Source organism: Ovis canadensis, chromosome 14 (assembly GCF_042477335.2).
Source record: "Ovis canadensis isolate MfBH-ARS-UI-01 breed Bighorn chromosome 14, ARS-UI_OviCan_v2, whole genome shotgun sequence".
Taxonomy (NCBI): Eukaryota; Metazoa; Chordata; class Mammalia; order Artiodactyla; family Bovidae; genus Ovis; species Ovis canadensis.
The window spans coordinates 68416375-68436668 of record NC_091258.1 but is presented as its reverse complement, the minus strand read 5'-3'; the positions used below and the strand labels follow the sequence as shown (position 1 = coordinate 68436668).

At 51.5% G+C, this 20294-nt stretch overlaps 3 protein-coding genes and 1 long non-coding RNA gene across 10 annotated transcripts; 2 read left to right on the top strand and 2 right to left on the bottom strand.

Moving 5' to 3' along the window:
- Nucleotides 1–2002: 2002 nt before the first annotated feature.
- LOC138419475 (uncharacterized) lies at nucleotides 2003–2905 on the bottom strand. The gene is made up of 2 exons (XR_011248984.1): nucleotides 2749–2905; nucleotides 2003–2659 (listed from the first exon to the last, which is right to left on the bottom strand). It is a non-coding gene; the product is annotated as an uncharacterized lncRNA (long non-coding RNA).
- A 5144-nt stretch (nucleotides 2906–8049) lies between these two features.
- Nucleotides 8050–10434, bottom strand: FGF21 (fibroblast growth factor 21). The gene is made up of 4 exons (XM_069551151.1): nucleotides 10191–10434; nucleotides 9371–9685; nucleotides 9143–9246; nucleotides 8050–8448 (listed from the first exon to the last, which is right to left on the bottom strand). The coding sequence occupies exons 2-4, from the start codon at nucleotides 9603–9605 to the stop codon at nucleotides 8158–8160; spliced, it is 630 nt and encodes a 209-aa protein (XP_069407252.1). The 5' UTR covers nucleotides 9606–9685; nucleotides 10191–10434; the 3' UTR covers nucleotides 8050–8157.
- A 1399-nt stretch (nucleotides 10435–11833) lies between these two features.
- On the top strand, nucleotides 11834–15594 carry FUT1 (fucosyltransferase 1 (H blood group)). Of its 2 annotated transcripts, none has more exons than XM_069551135.1 (2): nucleotides 11834–12041; nucleotides 12674–15594. In XM_069551135.1, exons 1-2 carry the CDS (start codon nucleotides 11965–11967, stop codon nucleotides 13668–13670), a joined length of 1074 nt encoding a protein of 357 aa, XP_069407236.1. In that variant the 5' UTR covers nucleotides 11834–11964; the 3' UTR covers nucleotides 13671–15594. The 2 variants fall into 2 exon arrangements, with proteins under 2 accessions (XP_069407236.1, XP_069407235.1); XM_069551134.1 differs by having other exon boundaries at nucleotides 11888–12041; nucleotides 12571–15594.
- A 750-nt stretch (nucleotides 15595–16344) lies between these two features.
- On the top strand, nucleotides 16345–20097 carry IZUMO1 (izumo sperm-oocyte fusion 1). 6 transcript variants are annotated; one of them, XM_069551139.1, is made up of 9 exons: nucleotides 16622–16947; nucleotides 17338–17412; nucleotides 17678–17764; nucleotides 18028–18048; nucleotides 18371–18451; nucleotides 18639–18739; nucleotides 19012–19165; nucleotides 19507–19729; nucleotides 19952–20097. In XM_069551139.1, the coding sequence occupies exons 1-8, from the start codon at nucleotides 16710–16712 to the stop codon at nucleotides 19710–19712; spliced, it is 963 nt and encodes a 320-aa protein (XP_069407240.1). In that variant the 5' UTR covers nucleotides 16622–16709; the 3' UTR covers nucleotides 19713–19729; nucleotides 19952–20097. The 6 variants fall into 6 exon arrangements, with proteins under 6 accessions (XP_069407238.1, XP_069407241.1, XP_069407240.1 ...); XM_069551136.1 differs by having other exon boundaries at nucleotides 16626–16947; nucleotides 19507–19708; XM_069551138.1 differs by having other exon boundaries at nucleotides 16627–16947; nucleotides 19012–19096; nucleotides 19507–19708.
- Nucleotides 20098–20294: the final 197 nt, after the last annotated feature.

Genomic DNA, 20294 nt, shown 5'->3' with positions numbered 1-20294 from the left:
CTGTAAGAAATACAAGTTCCGGCATGTTATTAGCATGATGATGAGACCTCAAGTGACTGAATTATGTGCAAATGGTTGCTTGTAAGAGCTGCTTGTACTGTACTTCCAACATTAGGTGTAAATTTGTGATTGTGTCAAAGTTGAGAAAAATATTGTTTTCTTTTTTTTAAAGAACAAACCTTGTATGGCAAATGAAAACACCTTAAGCGAAACTCAAAAGGTAAATAACAAATGGGGAGATATATTTACAACTCGTATTGATTTCTAATATACAAAGAACTATGGAAATCATTTCTGCTAGGACTCCACGCTCCCAATGGAGGGGACAGTGTTTGATCCCTGGTCAGGGAACTAGATCCCATTCACTGCAACTAGGAGTTTGCATGCCACAACTAAAGATCTTGCTTGCTCCAATTAATACCCGGCACAGCCAAATCAAAAAAAAAAAAAAATCAGTATGAGAAAGACCAACAACCCATTACAAATACAGGCAAAAGATAAATACACAAAGTTCCCTGAAAAGGAAATTAAAATGGCTTGTAAATCTATGCAAGGATGCTTGACCTCACTGACAAAAAGAGAAATGCAAACAACTAAATACCACTTCTGTGTTTCAGATTGTCAAAAATCCTAAAGTCTGATAACACACTTTATGGGGGAAAAGGAATGCATGGATTATGGATAAGCATACAAACTCATGCTACTTTTATAGAGGGTAATTTGGCAATATCTGTAATACTACAGCTGGATTTATCCTTTGATTTGGTCATCCTGTTTTGGAGGATTTAGCTTACAAGCTGGCTATATGTATATGTGTGTGTGTGTGTATGTATATATGTTTTATATAGATATATATCAAATAAAGTTTTTACAAGGTTGTAAATGGTTCCATTCGTTGATGTGGCAGGTGATTAGAAACAGCTCAAGTATCCGTCAAAAGGAAGCAGATTAATGGTACATGTAAGCAGTGTAATTCTATGTGGCTGTATAAAAGATGAAAAGCTCTCTAGGTATCCATACAGAAAGAGCTCCAACGTATAGTGATAGGTGAAAAAAAATCAGGGGCCAAAAAGGATTCTTAATATTTGGGGTGTTTTATGAGAAAAAGGGACTTCCCAGGTGGTGCTAGTGGTAAAGAACCTGCCTGCCAATGCAGGAAACGTAAGAGACAAGGGTTCAAACCCTGGGTGGGGAAGATCCCCTGGAGAAGGGCATGGCAACCCACTCCAGTATTCTGGCCTGGAGAATCCCATGGACAGAGGAGCCTGGTGGGCTACAGTCCATGAGATCACAAACAGCTGGGCTAAATCACCATGGGAGCTCTGGTCCACATCCTGACGTGTTCAAAAATACTGATTCTTGACATTACATTGTTAGGCTGGGCATGAAAATGAAGGATCACATTTTATTTCCTTGTGGTCATGACCAGCACTGTTCCACTTTATCTTGAAGTAATACTTGCTGTGTAAAAGTCTGAGGCCATGCTTCTTTTAGTTTCTCCTGGTAAGTTACATTTAGTAGTTCTTTTCTTTTTTCAATTTGACTGCCTGGGCTCTGTCTCAGCACATAGTGGGTGTGCATGAAGGATCTTTACGTTGAGGTGCACGGACTCTCTTGTGTCTTCAGTCATTTCAGCACTTGGGCTTAGGTGCATGTGAGATCTTAGTTCTCCCTACCAGGGATCAAACCTACATCGCCTGCATTGAAAGGTTGACTCTTTATCTCTAAGCCACCTGGGAAGCCCGCTGCAAGTCCTATTTTGTTCTTTTCTAAACCTGCCTGATCTTTTAATAATGCCGTGACTTTCCTCATTTCTGATCCTTTTTTTTTAAAGTCTTTAAACATTTGAACATATTCATTTTGCAGTTGTTAATATTGTCCATCTTAAGCTTTCTTAGAAAGATAAGCTATGACTTCAACATTAACCAAAGGCTTTCAATCAAACTGAAACCCCGGACCAGGTTTCTTGGTCTGCTGAGGAAAACAGAAACCTCTCCAGGTATTTAAAATACAGGGAATTTATTAAGGGGAATTGGCTACACACATACTAAGAGGCTGGAAGAACCAGACATGATCCTTGAGGTAATAGGGGCAATTATGACCAGAAGTAGCTCAGATTTCTGGGGCTGTGGGTTCCCCTGTGGCTCAGATGGTAAAGAATCTGCCTGCAATGCTGGAGCCCCAGGTTCTGTCCCTGGGTAGGGAAGATCCCCTGGAGGAGGAAATGGCTACCCACTCCAGTATTCTTGCTGGAGAAATTCATGGACAGAGGAGCCTGGTGGGCTACAGTCCATGGGGTCACAAAGAGTCAGACAGGACTGACGGACCTATATCAACACATCTGGGGCTGTAGGAGCTCAGAGGATAGGTACAACTGTCTACCAATCCAGGGTAGAACTCAAACCTCTGAGCAGGGGGCTCCAGGCAGCTGGTGCTCTGGCCCATGGATGATAATACCTCTGTCCAAAGAAACCGAAAGTCTCCGTGCAGCCAGCTGTGTATGGACGTGCCTGAAGTAACCGGTAGCATGAGCCCTTGTTGCCTGTGGCTGCTGGCGAGATGCAGACTGGAGCTCGGAGCAGGTGAAAGGAAGTTCCTTAGGCTCTCCTCTTGCCTCCTGCTCTCCTGCCAGGTCCTTCCTGCCTCTCTGGTCGGTTGTCTGAAGGGATCACAGAATGAGAAGGTGAGATTCACGCTGCAGAGACTGCAGTACAGCCTCCCCACAACATACGGAGGGAAAAGTCTCACCCTGCGTGCAAAACAAAGAGGAAATATTCCACACATTTAATGGGATAGGCTCCAGGACAAACAGCCGCTAAATAATCTTGGCTATTAAACTGACAACGACTCTTGGGACATGTTGTTCGGGCTGTTCTACAAGGCGGTGACACTCTGAACAAACAGCGGTGGGAAGTAAATCAGGATCACCCAAGTCAGTTTCCTAATTCTGGCAGTCATGTGGTCACAGCAAAGTCTAATTGTCCTGGAACTCAGGCTTGGTGTGAGTCAATTTTGGAAGAGACCCCAGGCCTGAATCTTCAGCCATCAAAACTGTTAACCCAGGTGGTAGACAAGCAAAGCTGAACTTTCTGGTAGGTAAGAAATATCACAGGTAAGTATCAAGACTGTGGAATTAGGACTTCGCTGGTGGTCCAGTGGTTGAGAATCCGCCTGCCAATGCGGGGGACGTGGGTTTGATCCCTGGTTGAGAAGCAGATCTCACATGCTCTGGGCAACTAAGCTCCAGTAGCCTGAGGCTACTGAGCCTGAGCTCTGCAACACGGAAAGCCCGAGGGCCTCTGGGAAGACCCAGTAGAGCCCAAATACATAAAATAAATTTTAAAAGGTTGTTGAATCAAAATCTTTGATCAAAATCGAAGCACCGAGGAAACACATGTATATCCATAATATAAATATGACATAAAAATATTTGCAACCAGTTTTTAAAAATCAATTTATTTTTGGTTGCTTTGGGTCTCCGTTTCTGAGTGCATGCTTTGTCTAGCTGCGACCATCGGGGACTCCTCTCTAGTTGTGGTGCTGGGGCTTCTCATTGCAGTGGCTTCTCTTGTTGCAAAGCATGGGCTGAAGAGAGCAGGCTCAGTGGTTGTGACCCGTGGGCTAAGTTGGCTTCTGAGATCTTCCTGGACCAGGGATCGAAGTTGAGTCCCCTGTATTGGCAAGCAGATTCTTAACCACTGAAGTTCCCTTAACGACCAGGGAAGTCCTGCAACCAGCTTAATGTAAGCATACTGATGAATGTGATCATCACTGTTCTATTTGTGGGTCTTAAATGTCCATCTAGTCAAGGCTATGGTTTTTCCTGTGGTCGTGTATGGATGTCAGAGTTGGACTGTGAAGAAAGCTGAGCACTGAAGAATTGATGCTTTTGAACTGTGGTGTTGGAGAAGACTCTTGAGAGACCCCTGAACTGCAAGGAGATCCAACAAGTCTATCCTAAAGGAGATCAGTCCTGGATGTTCATTGGAAGGACTGATGCTGAAGCTGAAACTCCAATACTTTGGCCACCTCATGCGAAGAGTTGACTCATTGGAAAAGACCCTGATGCTGGGAGGGATCAGGGGCAGGAGGAGAAGGGGACGACAGAGGATGAGATGGCTGGATGGCATCACTGACATGAGTTTGGGTAAACTCCAGGAGTTGGTGATGGACAGGGAGGCCTGGAGTGCTGCGATTCGTGGGGTCGAAACGAGTCGGACACGACTGAGCGACTGAAATGAACTGAACTGAAGGTATTTACAGTGCTTACGAGAATCTGCTATATTAGACTTGTGAATATATGCTCCAGATGATATTATTCTGGGCTGCTCTTGCCTTCTGAGAGGGACGGCATTCTACCTAGGGAATGTTTCTCTCTTTCGATAAACGTGCTTTCACTTGGAAAAATAGAAAGATTGTATGACTCTTGTGCTTCTCTTCAAAGTTCTAGGTTTATTTAAGGGGCTCTGAGGTCCCAGATTTGTAAAGTTTGTTTATTAAATTTGCAATCCTTGTTCAAATGTTTTGGGAAGTCTGAAATTGTGAAACTGGCGGCTTGCTATTTTTAGGTTTCAGAGTAGTCAGTGAACATTTAGAGGAAAGTTGATGGTTTGAAAATTAATTAATCATTACCCCCAGATCAAATAGTTGTGAATATTTGTGCCCGTATACAAAAATTCTTCTGGCATTAAAAGATATCGTCACAATCGTTTCAGCAAACGGTGCTGGGAAAACTGGATGCCCACGTGCAAAAGAATGAAGTTGGACCCTAACCACTGACAAGTGTACAGTTCAGTGGCTGTCCGTACATTCACACTGTTATGCAACCATCCCCGTCAGCCATCTTCAGAACCTGATTTCATTACTGTAACTCCGAGCCCATGAGACAACTCCCCACCCCTGCTGCCCCTGGCTGCCACCGTTCTACTTCCTGGTTCTATGAATCTGGCTATTCCAGATACCTCTTTATCAGTGCAATCATGCAGTGTGGCTTTTTTCACTTAGTAAAATGTCTTCAAGATCCAACCGTGTTTGGCATGCTTCAGAATACCCTTCCTTTTCAAGGCTGAATAATATTCCATTGTGTGTGGGTTGGTGGGGTTGTACACTTTCAGTCACATTGCATGCCTTTGAGCCTCACCTTGAAAACATGTCCTGTCACAGAATCAGAGAAGCCGGGGGCCCGCGTGGTGGTTCACACTTTCCACTTGGCGTGTCACACCTTTCTTGCGTTTTCCTTTCCCCCTCCTGTCTCTCTTCCTCTTCTTTCACCTCTGCTTTTGCCTCTTTTTTCTTTCTTTCTCTCTTTATCTTTCTTTCTTTCTTCTCTCTTCCTTTCTCTCTCCCTCTCCCTCCATCCTTCCCTTCTTTCCTTCCTTCCAATCCTTTCTTTCACAGGTGGGATGGGGAGAGGACCTGAAAATTTCTCTTTCTTCTTAGAAGCGGCATCAAAGGATGTTTGGAAAGAGGCCAGATAGCAGTGGTGGCTATAAATAGCATGGATTTGTTTGGGTTGGGGGGCTGGAAGTAACTTTTACCTGATAGAGTCTTGAACCTATAGAAAGTTTCAAGTTGCAGATAAAGAGCAACATAGGAGCAGGCGATTAAGGGGCACACACTACTGGGAATAAAACAAATAATCTACAAGAAAATACTGTATAACATGGAGAACACAGCCGATATTTTATAACAGGAAATGAAGTCTATCCTTTAAAAATTGCAAATCACTATCTTGCACACTTGAAACTTATATTGTACATCAACTATATCTCAATTAAAAAAAAAGATTTGTACAAAGAACTCATATAATCTTAACTATGCGCCTCAAATGATCGCTATTCCTGTTCCTTTTTGCTTTTGAGAAAGCAGGCATTTATTCTCTATGTCTATATATTATTATGTGTTTGCCTTTCCAGAAATATTTGAGAAAGCACTGGAGATACCACGCCCCTTTGTCCCAAAGTACTTTAGTGTGTATTTGCTAAGAACAAAGACATCCTGTTTAATAACCACAGTACAAAAATCAAAACCAGCAAATGTTAACATGGATAAATGACTACTTTCTAAAGGACAGAACTCATTCAAGTGTTATCAAGAGTCTTGTTAACATCCAGGACAACACCTGGATTGCTTAGCCAACTGCATTTCCTTGTGCTGACTCCGGTCTCTGTTCATGTAAACAGTTCTCCCACCTTCTTCTTGACCTTGACATTTTCCCAGAGTCAAGGCCAGTTGGTTTAGCTGAAGGTCGCCGATTGGAGTTTGTTTGATGTTTCCCCGTGATTAGATTCGGGTTAGAGTTTCTTAATCTTCCCAAATTCCACCCCTCCCCCCAGAAAAAACAAACCATGGGAGAGCCAGTAGGAGAACAGAAGCTCACAAACAACACTTTTCACAAAACCAGCAGACAGTGGAGCTCCAGGAACCCCGAAATATGAGGGGGCGGTGGAGCCAAACCAGTGCCAGTACAGGAAGAAAAGCAAAAGTGCTGTGAATTTCCTGGGACTCCCTGGTGGTCCAGTGGTTATGAATCCACCCTCCAGGACCTCCCTGAGGGTTCAGGGGTTATGAATCCGCCTGCCAGTGCAGAGGACACGAGTTCCACCCCTGGTTCGGGAAGATTCCACCTGCTGTGGGGCAACTGAGCTCACACGCCATAGAACCCGTGCTGTGCAACAAGAGAAGTCACCAGAATGAGAGGCTCGTGCACCCCAATGATGAGTAGCCCCTGCTCACTGCAACTAGAGAAAACTTGCACACAGCAATGAAGACCCAACACAACCAAAAATATAAATAAATACAAATTGAAAAAAAAAAAGAATCCACATTATTCCAATGCAGGGGATGTAGGTTCAGTTCCTGGTTGGGGAATAAAGACCCTATATGCCGTGGGGCAGTTGAGCCCCCAGGCTGTGACTACTGAGCCCGCCTGCCGCAACAGCACTGCCCCTAACAAAAACAAACACACTAGAAACCCCATACAAACAAGACAAAATTGGAAATTTCCCACCAGTCCTCACCCCTAGAGAAGAAGTTGCCCTCTTGGCTGAGAACTTGGTGAGATAATCTGAGAACAGCAGTGTGTGTGTGTGTGTGTGTGCGCGCGCACACATGCGCAGCTTCACATATTCCAATTAGTAGTTAGATATTGGATGCTATGGGAAGGTTGAAAGATGCTGGGGTGGTCTGGGTCCTCAGAGATCACAGACTTACTCAAGGGAATCTCTTTTAGAAGAACAAAACTCCACAGTTTAAAAAAAAATTACCCTTGAAATCTACTGACAGATAACATTGTATAAATTTAAGATATACAATCTGTTAGTTTGATACATTTATATCTTGCAGTATGAGTGCTATTGTAGTGATAATTACACCTATCATAGTTTTCTTTTGAGTACTTGGACAAAGCTCCATTCTTGTGAACTAATGGAAGCAAAATCCAAATTGATTTTGGCAGGAACTCCAAAGGAGAGAGAAGGTTCAGGTACGGGTGGGGAAGTAAACAGAGGAGGTATAGCTCTCTCTTTGAAATATTGGCGGCGTGGCTGTGCTGAAAGGTTATATTTTTTCATACTCTATGGAAACAGCAAAGAGTGAACTCTGAGAACAGTGAGGCTAGGACCCAAAGGGCCTTCCTAGCAACGATTGTATCTCCAGAATGCAAGAGTCCCTGCCCCAGCCCTGAGGACCATTCCTAGCGCTAAATGAACCCCCCAAAACTACATCTCCCATAAGGATGTGGGTCCGCTTGTGCCATTTTAAAAAATGTCCCCACTATTGAGTTACCGCAGAGAAATAGTTCCACAACACAAACACGTGGTTGGGGTCAGAGAGAGGGGTGAGGGAAGAATAACAAATACTGTTCTGTCAAAGGGCAAGGATAGTCCAGAATCTCTGGGGACGCCTCAGTAGAGCCAAACACTGAGGGTCAGCCGGGGAAGGGGTGCAGAAAAGCTGGGACCTTCTCATAACGTGGCTGGCAATGGAGGGACAAGGAAAAACGCGGAAGCAGACTCCCATTTTCTCCCTCAAACACACAACTCACTCTGATCCTCCTCTCAGACTCTTTATTATCTCAAGTAAGAAAAATAAAAAAAATAAATAAGATAAAAAATGCAATAAATAAAGAGGAGACCCAGTACTGCACAGCGGACGTCTTCAAGAAGTGTAGCTGGGGCTTCGGCCATACGAGGGTCCCACCATACTCAGGGGATCCGAGGAGCCCACGTCGGGAGGCTCGGGGGCCAAGATCCCTGGAGGATCCGGGGGCGCCGGGGGCAGGCCTGGCAGCGGCAGGAAGCGAGCAGGTCCCCGCGGGGCCGGGTCCCGGTTGGATGAGCGCTGCGGCGGCAGGCGGAGTGGAAGGCCCAGGGTCTCCGACTGGTAGACATTGTACCCATCTTCAAGAAGCAGCTCCCGGAAGCTGCAGGCTTTGGGGTCAAAGTGCAGCTGCGGGGATGAGAGTCAGGTCAGAAGTGTGGGGGTTCTGATACCCCCTTGCTTCTGTAGGACCCCCAGCCCCAACCTCTCCCAGACTCAGGAGTCCAGGTCCCCCCAGTCCCAGGACTGCTGGGGAGCTGGGGGAACCCCCTCCTTTCTCAGCTTTATCGTCTAGGTCTCCCCAGCCCCTTCCTCCCAGACTCAAAACCACGGAGGCAGGTCCCTCCTTAACCCCTAGGTGGCGCTGCGAGACCCACGCACTTCCCCGCCCCCCACCTCACAGAGAAGAATATTCCAGCCCAGGGATCAGAGGAGGCTCTCTAAGTCCTGGCAGGGGCATCTGGCTAGCACCCAAGGTCATATTCACTTTACAGGCCATCGATTCCCGGAGCGACCCTTCGCCCAGCATGAGCCAGGCCTGTGGGAACCCGTGTGGTCAGCTCAGGTTAGAAGTCACAAGACTCAGCCTCCCGGGTCATTGTCATTCACGGGCCTTGTGACTTGGGGCCGGTGGTTGCCCTGCCAGAGCCTCAGTTTCTTCTTGTGAACGCTGATGACCACAGGGCCCTCCTATGGGGATTGTGGCCAGGTTTGGGGCATGCAGAGAACATCAAACCAAGCCTGACCAACATCAAAGGTGCAACCTGGTCCCTCAGATTTTGAGGATGGGTGGCAGGCAAGGACGGGCATCTTGGAAACTCACCGATCCATACAGCTTCCCATCTGGCCCCTGGCACAGGAACCTGGATGTTTTAACTCCAAAGATCTGAATGACTCCTGGCTTCAGGGCTTTCAGCTCCAAGAGACCTGAGGGGAGAAAGTGGTCAGGGGCTCAGAAGGCCTTTCCCCCTTCTCCCCCAGACTCAGGAGTCCGGGCCCCAATTCCCTACTGCTTCAGGATCAAGCCCTACCTCCCCACACACATACTCACTTTCGGGACTCTGGCGGGCCGCCCCCACCACTGTGCCATCGGCCCTGATCTCCAGGTGGGCCTCTGTCTCCTGGGCATCATCCGTGTAGAGGTACCGCTGGCGGACTTGGCCCCCAAACTGGAGGAGGGGGCTGGAGTCTGGAATGGGATGCGCCCGGCAGGTTCCTAGCAGGAGGACAGCCAGCACAGGGACCCACAGTCCCAAGTGCTTGAACTTGGCCTCGTCCCAGCCCATCAGTGGTTCACGTCCTCAGGTGGGGTCTGGGGTCTGGGGTTTGAAGAGCTGAATGGTCTAGATCCTGTTTTGGAGTCCGGCTGCCCAGGAGAGCAGGTTCTCAGATGGCTGCTTCAGTAGCCTGGGTCCCCTTGCACACGGACTCACAGCTGACAGGACACCCAGATCTCTTGGGATGGATGCAGACGCTCCAGAATTTATATCCAGACAGACCCGCCCCATCACCTTCCCGACGCCTGACCCGTGATATTTGACCCACTTGGCAGATGCTAGGATTCCACGGTGTCCAGGTCAACCTGGACAGATGATGCAATCGGGGGTCCTTCCAGCTGGGGGCCTGGCCTCCACCATGTGAGGCACCAGGGGGATAGAAATCTGATGAACTGGGACCTGGGTGAAAGCAGCTAGAGGGCCCAGACTGTTTGGCCTGAAGAAGGAGGGAGCTGGGGTTTCAGAATCCTGGGTCTGAGGAACGAAGGGGCTGGGGACCTTGACTCTGCAGCCTGAGCAGGAAGGGAACGGGGACCCGCCTTTCAGGCTAACTGAGGCAGATCGTGCCCCACAACTGGAATTTCCGCATCTCACCTGAAGTTCTGGGTTTTCTGAAGCTTGCTGATCATCAGGAAAGCAGCTAGCTCCACAGGATCAAAGCGTCCTCCTCAAGGAAACAGGTGTCATGATCTGGAAGTTACAAGACAAGCTCCTGAGTAACTGCAGCCCAGGCATTCATGCCCAGAAACATCCCAGCCTCCTCCTCCTCCTGGGTCCTGATGCAATCCTGATGTTTCTTTCACCACAGACGCTACCCAGGATCAGACAGGTGCCCTCAAAATAGCCTGGGGAAGTGGGCGGATGGTGAGAGTCTTTGACTCAGAGTTGGCAAATGACCCAGGCTATTCAGGGAGAAGTTAGACCCAAGATCCCAAGGGGAATGAGGGGGTGAGCAATTTCCTGGAACCAAAGGGTGCAAGGTCCGTGGTAAAGACCACCTCCCAGGTGGCCCTGTGGTAAAGAATCGGCCTGCCAGTGCAGGAGATGCAGGAGACACGGGTTTGATCCCTAGGTCTGGCAGATTCCCTGGAGGAGGAAATGGCAACCCACTCCAGTATTCTTGCCTGGGAGGTCCCATGGACAGAGGAGCCTGGCGGGCTACAGTCCATGGGGTCGCACACGCCTCAGCAACTGAGCAACAGCAACAAGGGTACTAGAGTCTGAACACCAGATCTGACTGAGGGTGACTGGAGGGGCCAGATTTCTCAGTCTGAGGAGGAGGCTGGGGGCTGGGGAGTCCTCGATCTGGAGAAATTATGATCACATCTCTGGAGAGTCAAGTCCAATCCCTGGGTCTTTGATTTCTTGAATGGCAGTAGTCAGACTACTCGGGCCACGGGGGCGTGGGCACAGGTGGGGGAGCAACCGTCGACAGGGGAAATGGCTTCAGGTCTGCAGAACTAGCCCAGCGTTTGTTTCTTGAAGAGGCCTGCTGCGACCTTTGAGGCAGGCAGGGAGGAGAAACTCTATTCTACTTCTGCTTTCTCCACTCCTGACCTCGGGAGAGGCGGGACATGCCCTTCTAGAAAGTAGAAAATCAGGCACCGGATACTGATTCCCTCTAAAGGACAGCCTGGGACTCTGGAATTTGCGAGTGCAGGGGGGCGGGGGCGGGATCAGCGGCCCCTGGGGGGCGTGGGGACACGTTCGGGCCGGAGGCTCTCATGCCGGGATCCTGAGAGCTGGAGGAGGCTTTGCATCCGCGCGTGGAACAGCCTGGCGGCCAGGTTCTGCACCCACACACCCACCCCAACTCCCGGGGGGAGCACGCGGCAGGGGGCCGAGGATCGCCCTCGCCGCCGGCACCAGGATGCCCGGGCCAGCTCCAGACGCCTGGGCGTGGCCGGACTCGGAGCATCCACAGACACCGGAGTGGAAGAGGGAGAAGTCGACGGACCGGAGCATCTGGATCTAGCATGGCAGTTGCAAGCTAGATCTCAGTGTCCACGAAAAGATGAGGCTGCTAGGGAGGCCAGGCAGGCTGCCTGCAGCTGGAGGTGGGGGTGGGCGTGGGAGGGGAGCGGGCTGAGGCGCAGGTTCTCCGGGTTCCGGGAGCGCAGGAGGCGGGGGCTGCGGTTCCGGACCTGCGGAGCCGGGGCTGGGCGCCAGGGATGGGGCGGGGCGCTGCCTCTCTCAGCTACCAGCCGGGCCGGGGAAGGGCAAGGCTGTGATTCTCCGAGCCGCGCCCACTCTCCTACCTCTCTCCTCCCAGAACCTTCGCAGCCAGTCGCGGGAGGAGGCGCGGAGAGGGAGGCCCGTCTGGTCTGGGAACCTGGAGTCCAGGGGGCGGAGGGGGGCCCCCAGCGGGATGTGGTCTGCACTTGCAGCCGGAGCGCTCCATTCAAGCCCAAGCCGGCTGTGGGCCGCCACTCGCCAGGAGCTCAGGTGAGTGAGAAATGCAGACGCCTCGGACCCAGGAGTCCCTCAGACCCAAGAGGTACAACCCCCAACCTCTAACCCTCTATGGCACCTGGGAGTCTCCTCCACCCCCGACCCCCCAACTCCTGCTCCTCCAGGAATCAAGGTCCACCCCCTCCAGGCCTGGGCCTCTGGCCTCTCACGTTCTACTTGATGGTCGCCTCCTGTCACCTCTGTGGTGGCCTCTGCCCCTCACACACAGGTGCACCCAGAAAGGAGTCGTCAGGGCACCCGAGACACTGAGATTCCCTGACATGGGGACAAGCTGGTGGTTCCTGGATCACTCTCATTTTGGAAACCACTAATTTTCACCATCTTCCATTCCTGGAAATTCCAGGCCCTTAGCGCCTCCTCACTCAGATTCAAGAGCCCAGATTCCTTTTACCCTCAAGCCCAGGAGCCCAAACTCATTGTTTCCTGGTTCCCTCAGCCCTCTCTTCCCTGATAGTCATTCTCAAGCTGTAATATCTCCTCATCTGCTCTTCTTGACCTGCAGCCATGTGGGCTCCCAGCCATCGTCACCTCTGTCTGATCTTCCTGCTAGCCTGTGTTTTTGCCTGCGTCTTCTTCCTCCTCATCCACCAAAACCTCTTTCACAGTGGCTTAGACCTGTTCCTGCTGTGTCCAGACCGTAGCCGGGTGACCTCTCCCGTGGCCATCCTTTGCCTGTCAGGCACACCAGTGAACACCAACGCCACCTTTTCCTGTCCCAAGCATCCTGCCTCCATCTCAGGAAGTTGGACCATCGACCCCAAAGGCCGGTTTGGGAACCAGATGGGGCAGTACGCCACGCTCCTGGCCCTGGCCCAGCTCAATGGCCGCCAGGCCTTCATCCAGCCCTCCATGCACGCCATCCTGGCCCCTGTGTTCCGCATCACACTGCCTGTGCTGGCGCCCGAGGTGGACAGACACGCTCCCTGGCAGGAGCTGGAGCTTCATGACTGGATGTCGGAGGAGTACGCCCACTTGAAGGAGCCCTGGTTGAAGCTCACGGGCTTCCCTTGCTCCTGGACCTTCTTCCATCACCTCCGGGAGCAGATCCGCAGTGAGTTCACCCTACACGAGCATCTGCGGCAGGAGGCGCAGCGTTCGCTGAGTGGGCTCCGCTTCCCCCGCACCGGGGACCGCCCGAGCACCTTCGTGGGTGTCCACGTGCGCCGCGGGGACTACCTACAAGTGATGCCTCTCCACTGGAAGGGTGTGGTGGGGGACCACGCTTACCTCCAACAGGCTATGGACTGGTTCCGGGCCCGGCACAAAGCCCCCATCTTTGTGGTCACTAGCAACGGCATGGAGTGGTGCCGGGAAAACATTGACACCTCCCGGGGGGATGTGATCTTTGCCGGAGATGGGCAGGAGGGTGCGCCCCACAAAGACTTTGCGTTGCTTACACAATGCAACCACACCATCATGACCATTGGCACCTTTGGCTTCTGGGCCGCCTACCTGGCTGGTGGAGACACCGTCTACCTGGCCAACTTCACCCTGCCTGATTCCAGCTTCCTGAAGATCTTTAAACCTGAGGCTGCCTTCCTGCCCGAGTGGGTGGGCATTAATGCGGACTTGTCTCCGCTCCAAGGGAAGGCTGAGTCTTGAGGAACAGGGAGACTTTCTGAAATAGCCTGATCCACATAGGGCCAATAGTATGCATTTCTGGAAGCCCAGAAGATTCTAGAGAAGCTTGTGGTCCTGCAGGTGGTGGACACCCATTTCTAGAGTCATTCTAGTTGGCTAGACTTGGAGAAAAGGGGCATGGGTGTTTTCTGCCACTGCTGGAACATTCTAGAATCAATGGAAAACCTTTGCATGGCGGGTGGCGATGTCTGGAAAAGTTCGTGGCAGTTCTGGAAGGCACAGTGCCCACCTGTTCTTCCCAGGCCATAACCAGAGTACTTCTAGATCACTGCCCCCAATAACAGGGAATTCACCATTCCAGTGTTGACCATCCTGGCCTTTTTTGAGAAGAGATAGTTCTCTTCTCTGGGTCAGCAGGACTGAAGGAACTCATGGGTGTTCTACAGAAAGCACCCACCAACTCCCCTTCTGTGGTTCTGGAATGATTCTAGAGGGGTGGGGAGATATTTTCTGGAGAGGGTCAACTCTAATGCCTATAAAGAACCCTTCAGGGCCCTTCCAGAGGGGATGGGATTCTAGAATTCCAGGTAACCTCAGCAAGCTGCTACTGCTGCTAAGTCACTTCAGCTGTCTCCGACTCTGTGCGACTCCATAAATGGCAGCCCACCAGGCTCCCCCGTCCCTGGGATTCTCCAAGCAAGAATACCGGAGTGGGCTGCCATTTCCTCCTCCAGGGCATGAAAGCGAAAAGTGAAAGTGAAGTCACTCAGTCGTGTCCAGCTCTTCATGACCCCATGGACTGTAGCCCACCAGGCTCCTCCGTCCGTGGGATTTCCCAGGCAAGAGTACTGGAGTGGGGTGCCATATACAACCAGTAAATCAACAGCTCACCACTGCTGGGAAGGTTGATGGAAGACAAACTTATCTGTAGCTGGGACTGTGTGTGAGCAAGGTGGAACTTTACGTAACATTTCAGCCCCTGAAAAACCACAGATATGCTAAAGTATGAGATGGAAGGGGGAAGAGATGGTGCTGAATGCTTCAGCCTAAGGAGTAAGGCTCTGCAAAAATATCCGGACACTTAAAAAAAAACAAAAAAACAAAAAAACCCTCCAAAACTGCCAAAGCTAGACGTGCACACGTTGGCTCCAAGTTCAGTACTAAGGAAGTTTCCTCCTCCATAGCTGGGCTGCTGGGGGTGCTGGAGTTGATTTACTGAGGTGGCTAGTGGTAAAGAATCTGCTTGCCAGTGCAGGAGACGCAGAAGACTTGGGTTCCATCCCTGAGTCAGGAAGATCTCCTGGAGGAGGAAATTGCAACGCACTCCAGTATTCTTGCCTGGAGAATTCCATGAACAGAGGAGCCTGGCGGGCCACGGTCCATGGGGTCGCAAAGAGTTGGACATGACTGAGTGACTGAGCACGCACAGCACACTGCTGGCATAAGGGTGCCTTCTGGGCTTGCAGAAAACAGTGGGCATTGTGTCCCTTGCCAGCCACCCTCTGTCCCTGAATTCACAGAACCTCTAAGTCTGGCTTTGGACAAGTGTAGGATGAAAGAATAAGAAGGTATGCAGACTCCAGACAGGTCTCCAACCCAGGCAGTCGCACAGGGTCTGGACAAGAGAATGGGGGTTTTTTGGCCATGCAGGACAGCATGGGGGATCTTAGTTCCTCAGCTAGGGATGGAACCTGCAACCCCTGCATTTGAAGCTCAAAGTCTTAACCACTGGACCACCAGGGGAGTCTCAGAGAATTATTGACTCAGATTTTTAGAACTTCCATGAGGCTTTTTGAAAGAAATGAGGGTGGATACCTTTATTACAGAGTTGTCTGAGAATTTGAGACCTTTTGTAGTTTTCTCAGGGGGTATTGGGGGACCAGTCCCGGATTCGACTACCGTAGGTGGGAGAGAGGGATGTATGAATTAAAATCCACAGCACCAACACATCTCTGCAGGTTTTTTGGGGACTTGTGTGCATGAGGGTGTGTGAGTAGGAGTAAAGGTGTGGAACTTCCGGGGACTTCTCATTTCTTGGGACATGAGTTCCTTCTTTTTGGGTGCCCTACTTGTGTGATTTGTAGTCTCAGAGACCCAATCCCTTCCTCGGAGACTCTCTGCATTGGCCCCCAGATCTCTTTCCCCTGGGACCCTGGTATCCAGCCCCACAGGCTAGAGAGAGAAGGTGGGGTGGGGCGTGAACAAAGATTATAATTCTTGAACTACATTTCCCATAAAGCTATGGGCTCGGCTGCTGTAATCAGCTAGGGAGACACCCGGGGCCTTCTGGGAAGTGTAGTCCTAGGGCTAGAAAGGATCTTTTCCTACTTTTTCGTGGCTCGACGACAGGGTTTCCAAAGGGTCGTGGGCATCTAGCCGAAAGCCTGAGTCGGGCCCCTGAGAGGGGAAGAGACTGAAGGCTTGAAGCCCCTTCCTTGGCTCCGGAAATCAGAGTCGACAGGGATCTTCCCCTTCGGTAGATGCTGGGAAAGTTCTAGTCTGAAAAGGCAGCTGTGACATCATGGAGCGATTGGCGGGGCCTTCCCTTTGTCGCGATCCAATCAGACTAAGAGTTGGGATTCTGGGCGGGGCCAAGGAAACTCCAGGGACTCTCTCTTGGGAATCTGGGGCCTCACGTGGGTAGCCGGGAGGAGGAGGTTCTGGGCGTTCCTAGTAAGGGACAAACCGTGACTGTGACCCCAATCAAGAGCTTTCTCTACCACGCAACCAACCTTACCCCTCACCCCCAACAAAATTCTTAATTTTAGTCGTGGGAAAAGATTAGAGTTGGAAGGACGTGGCTTGGTCATTCTCTCTAAAAGCTCTCAGAACGTGGGCTCTTCAGCGAACCCTAGTGTTCGAGGGTACAACAGTCAGGAGGCAAGGTCGGGGGTAGAGTGCTTCAAGACTCCTCGGTTCTCTAATGAGAAGTGTACGCCCTGCCGATTGGGGTTCCGTTAGTCTCGGGGAAAGGCTTCTCTCCATTTAGCGTTCACCTTCTCGGGTAGGGGTAAAAAGACCCTCCCCGGAATTCGGCACGGACTGCGCACTCTGGTCGCAATGGGGCCGTGGGGGCTTCCCCTCCTGGTGGCGACTCTGGCCGGCTGCCTGTTTCCTGCCAGGGGCTGTGTCATTTGTGATCCAAAGGTCAGGGAGGCGCTAAACTCCTTGGAGGCGGATTACCTGCCTGGCCACCTGGAGGCCAACCATCAGAAAAAAGTGATGGAAAAGATAAAGCAGGCAGTGGAAGATTTCAAGGACCTGCCGATTGACGAGGACTCCTATATGGGGGTTGTCGGTGAGAGCGGAGATGGACTCCTGGATCCTGGGAAAGGAAGGGTTCTGGGGCTAGGGTCGCTGGGAGGTGCTGGAGAGAAAGGACTGAAGGCACAATCTCCTAGGTTCGGGAATGGAAAAGGCTGGGATGCAGATTCTGGGGTTCCCCAAGGGCTGGCAAATAGTTTCCCTACCTTTTATCCTGCAATTTTATGTAACAAAACTACAACTCCCAGAAGGCAACGGGGTGGGGTAACCCTTTTACCAGACCTACCCTTGTCCACTGGCCCCATGGGTACTGTAGTTTCTAAGGCTAGGTGAGTGGATGAGACAGTAATGCTTGGAATCTGGGAGTTATCTCTCTACCGCCCCCCCACCCCCTCACCCCCACCCCCCACCCCCCCCCGCGCAGATGAGGCCACACTGGAAAAGGCATCCTGGAGTTTGCTGAAGGATATGAAACGCATCACAGATAGTGATGCAAAAGGTAAATGCTCAGAGCGGGCCAGAGAGGGTTTCCAGAAACTCAAGGAAGTGACTGCTGGTGACCCCTGGTCTGGTGGTCAGGTACAGGACTCTGGAGCCAGTATTCTGTTAAGTGGTCTTTACATTTTTATTGTCCTAACCTGAGAAGACCGGAAAGCTGAACTCCAGGCTCTGCAGACAGAGGCCAACTTCGGCTACCTCAAATCTGGGAGGGGCAGGAGGGTGGAGGGTGGGGAGTATTCTGCAGTCTGCCTGCTTCTTCCCAGGTGAGCTCTTCGTGAAGGAGATGTTATGGATGTTGCACCTGGCAAAGAATACCTTTGCCAGCTACGCTGCTCAGTTTCAAAAAGAGGGTGAGAGAAGATGGGAGTCTGGCACCACAGGCTTCTCCTTTCACAGTCCTAGAGTCCTTGTCCCCCGCCTTGTGCTTCTCTGATCCATCAGCTCTCCCAACCCCCTGCCCCCTTAGATCCAAGGATCCAGATACCCATGTCTTTCCTTTCTCGAATGCAAGAGCCCCAGCCCTAGCCTGTTCCTTCACCCCTTCTCTCATCCCCTTTAACTTAGAAATCTTATTCTCTCTCTCTCTCTCTTTTTATTGTTTCTTCCGAGGCAGCTTTTTGTCCCAACAAATGTGGTAAGTCTCGATTATGGGAAATGGTCGCCCATCCCTCATCCCTGCCCTGTCAATACCCAGTCTCTCTTTTGGGTCTGTGTCTCATTCTCCCCGTCGAGAGGTTCCTGGGTCTCCAATATTTCTTGGACTTCTTGGGGGAAAAGGTCATAGTTTTTGCACTCTTTACTGAGCCTAGTTAGAGCCGACTTTCTACAGGGCTGTGTTCCAGCCCCTGACTGACCTCCTTGGAGATTCGGCTGATTCCGCCCCAGCCCTTGGCCCTGCCCTCCTTTTAGCCCCGCCTCTTAGTTGGGAGACCACAGCCTCGATCTTGCCCTTTCAGGTTTGATGTTGCAGCCTCTCATCTGGTGCAGTACCTGCCAGAAGCAGGTTCACGCTTGTCGAAAGTCTAAGAATTGCGGAGGTGAGAGAGGGGGGCCCAGCCGGAGGGGTTGGCGCCAGAGGGGCGGAGCCAGAGGAGAGACCGAGTCTAAAGAGGGTGGAGACTGGAGCCAGACCAGGAGGCTAGGCGGGGCGAGACCAAGTGGAAGGGGGTTGGTAGCGGGTCCAGAATCTTGAGAGAGCACCCCACAGTAACCCCCTATTCCCAGAGCGCGAAGTCAAGGTCCATCAAATGGAAGACATGATCCTGGACTGTGAGCTCAACTGGCATAAAATCTCTCAAGGCCTGACCGATTACAGCTTTTACAGGGTGGGGCCCTCCAACTCCCGTTACCCTTGAACTCCAAGCCCATCAGGCTTGTATGAGTACCCCTAGCCCCTGTATCCACAGGCCTGCATCCACAATGCCCATGACCTATGACCAACCAAGTCTGACTTCCTTTTATCCCCTGGGACCTCACGTCCTGAACAGTACACCCTGGACTCCCACCTCCCCACTGAAGCCCCATGATCGTCTCACCCCTGTACTCCCCTAATCCCTGAATTCCCCAGGCCTCTGTGACCCCTTGAGCTTGGGTCTAGGTTTGGAAGAACAATTCTGAGACCTTGGTGTCCAGGGGGAAAGAGCCCATCCTGACCAAGACCATGGTGCGCCCAAAGGATGCAGGTACCTATCGCTGCGAGCTGGGTTCCATACAATCCAGTCCAGCCACGATCATCTATTTTCACGTCACAGGTCAGTGTTGCGGAGTTGAGAGAAGTGGGATTCAGGGTCCTGAGTTTCTGGGGCGCCCGGTTCTAGGCAGGTGGCTTGCTTCAGGGGCGTGGCCTATGGGCACAACTTCCTGTCGGGGTGTGGCTTCAGGCCACGAGGGTGTGGCTTCCTGCCCCGAGTAAGGCTCCTGGTCACCCGGCCAGGGCGCCCCTCTGGGTGTGTCCCGGCTTCAAGCAGTTGGAGGCGTGATTGTGTCCTGGAGGGCCTGGGTCCTGGGGTGGCTTGCCGCGGGGAGAACTTGCCTTGGTCTTGGCAGGACCTTGGCGCTCTCCCAGGATCGCTTCTTACCCCTCCTCTGTCAGTATTGCCCAAAAGAATCCAGGAGGAGATACCGTCGCCAAACACCGAGACTCAGGATGAGACGGCCCTGGGAGAGGTGGCTGTGGATCTCCCCCACACAACCGTCGAGCCACAGACTCCGAAGCCGGAGCAACTGCTGAGAAGACGCCTGTTCGGAGTGCTGATCTGGGGCTTAGTGGTGCTCACAGTCTGCGTTCTAATCGCGTGAGCCGCCCACTGAAGAAGGCAGGGCTTGGAGTGAGAGGCGGGGTTTCCCGCTACCCAGTGCAGGAGGGGGGCTGCGAGCCGAGGAAAGCTGAGAGCTGGACTGCCTTTGGGAGCCGGGCTCACCTAAGGAGGGCGAAGCTTGGATCACTGCTAGAATAAGATCAAACCTAGGGAGGCTGGGAGGGGTGGTCCTCACCCAGTGAGGACCTAACCTGTTTCTGCTCTGTGTACTCTCATCAGGATCCTTTTCTCTCGGTCTGGCAAAGTGGTCGATTTCATAAAGTCCCGGTTCAGCTCTGGCAGTCGAGCTGCTTAGAACTCGGGGATTTCAAAGGAAAAGATCAAAGAATCCAGGAGAAAAATAAATATTTATCTGGTGGTCCAAGTATCTGACTCACTCCCTCGGACTGATTCTAACTTTTGGTCTCCTCCCACCCCCAAGAGAAGTTTGGGGATGGTCTTTTGTCCGAGAAAGGAGGGGTGGGACCCCCGGGCCCTGTGGTGCCTGGAAGGGGCCAAGTGGCGGCGATGTGATTCCAGAATCAAGGAGTGGGGCAGGGCCAGCCTTCCCCAGATCTCCTCC

What these genes read in the sequence shown, in the direction of transcription:
- FUT1 (XM_069551134.1), top strand. Translation starts at nt 12,573, where the DNA reads ATGTGGGCTCCCAGCCATCGTCACCTCTGTCTGATCTTCCTGCTAGCC.
- IZUMO1 (XM_069551136.1), top strand. Translation starts at nt 16,710, where the DNA reads ATGGGGCCGTGGGGGCTTCCCCTCCTGGTGGCGACTCTGGCCGGCTGC. An exon ending in CACAGATAGTGATGCAAAAG is followed by an intron (nt 17,413 to 17,677) that starts GTAAATGCTCAG and finishes GCTTCTTCCCAG; the next exon opens with GTGAGCTCTTCGTGAAGGAG. An exon ending in ACAGTCTGCGTTCTAATCGC is followed by an intron (nt 19,709 to 19,951) that starts GTGAGCCGCCCA and finishes TACTCTCATCAG; the next exon opens with GATCCTTTTCTCTCGGTCTG.
- FGF21 (XM_069551151.1), bottom strand. Translation starts at nt 9,605, where the DNA reads ATGGGCTGGGACGAGGCCAAGTTCAAGCACTTGGGACTGTGGGTCCCT. An exon ending in GGCCCGCCAGAGTCCCGAAA is followed by an intron (nt 9,247 to 9,370) that starts GTGAGTATGTGT and finishes TTCTCCCCTCAG; the next exon opens with GTCTCTTGGAGCTGAAAGCC. An exon ending in ATGGGAAGCTGTATGGATCG is followed by an intron (nt 8,449 to 9,142) that starts GTGAGTTTCCAA and finishes TCATCCCCGCAG; the next exon opens with CTGCACTTTGACCCCAAAGC.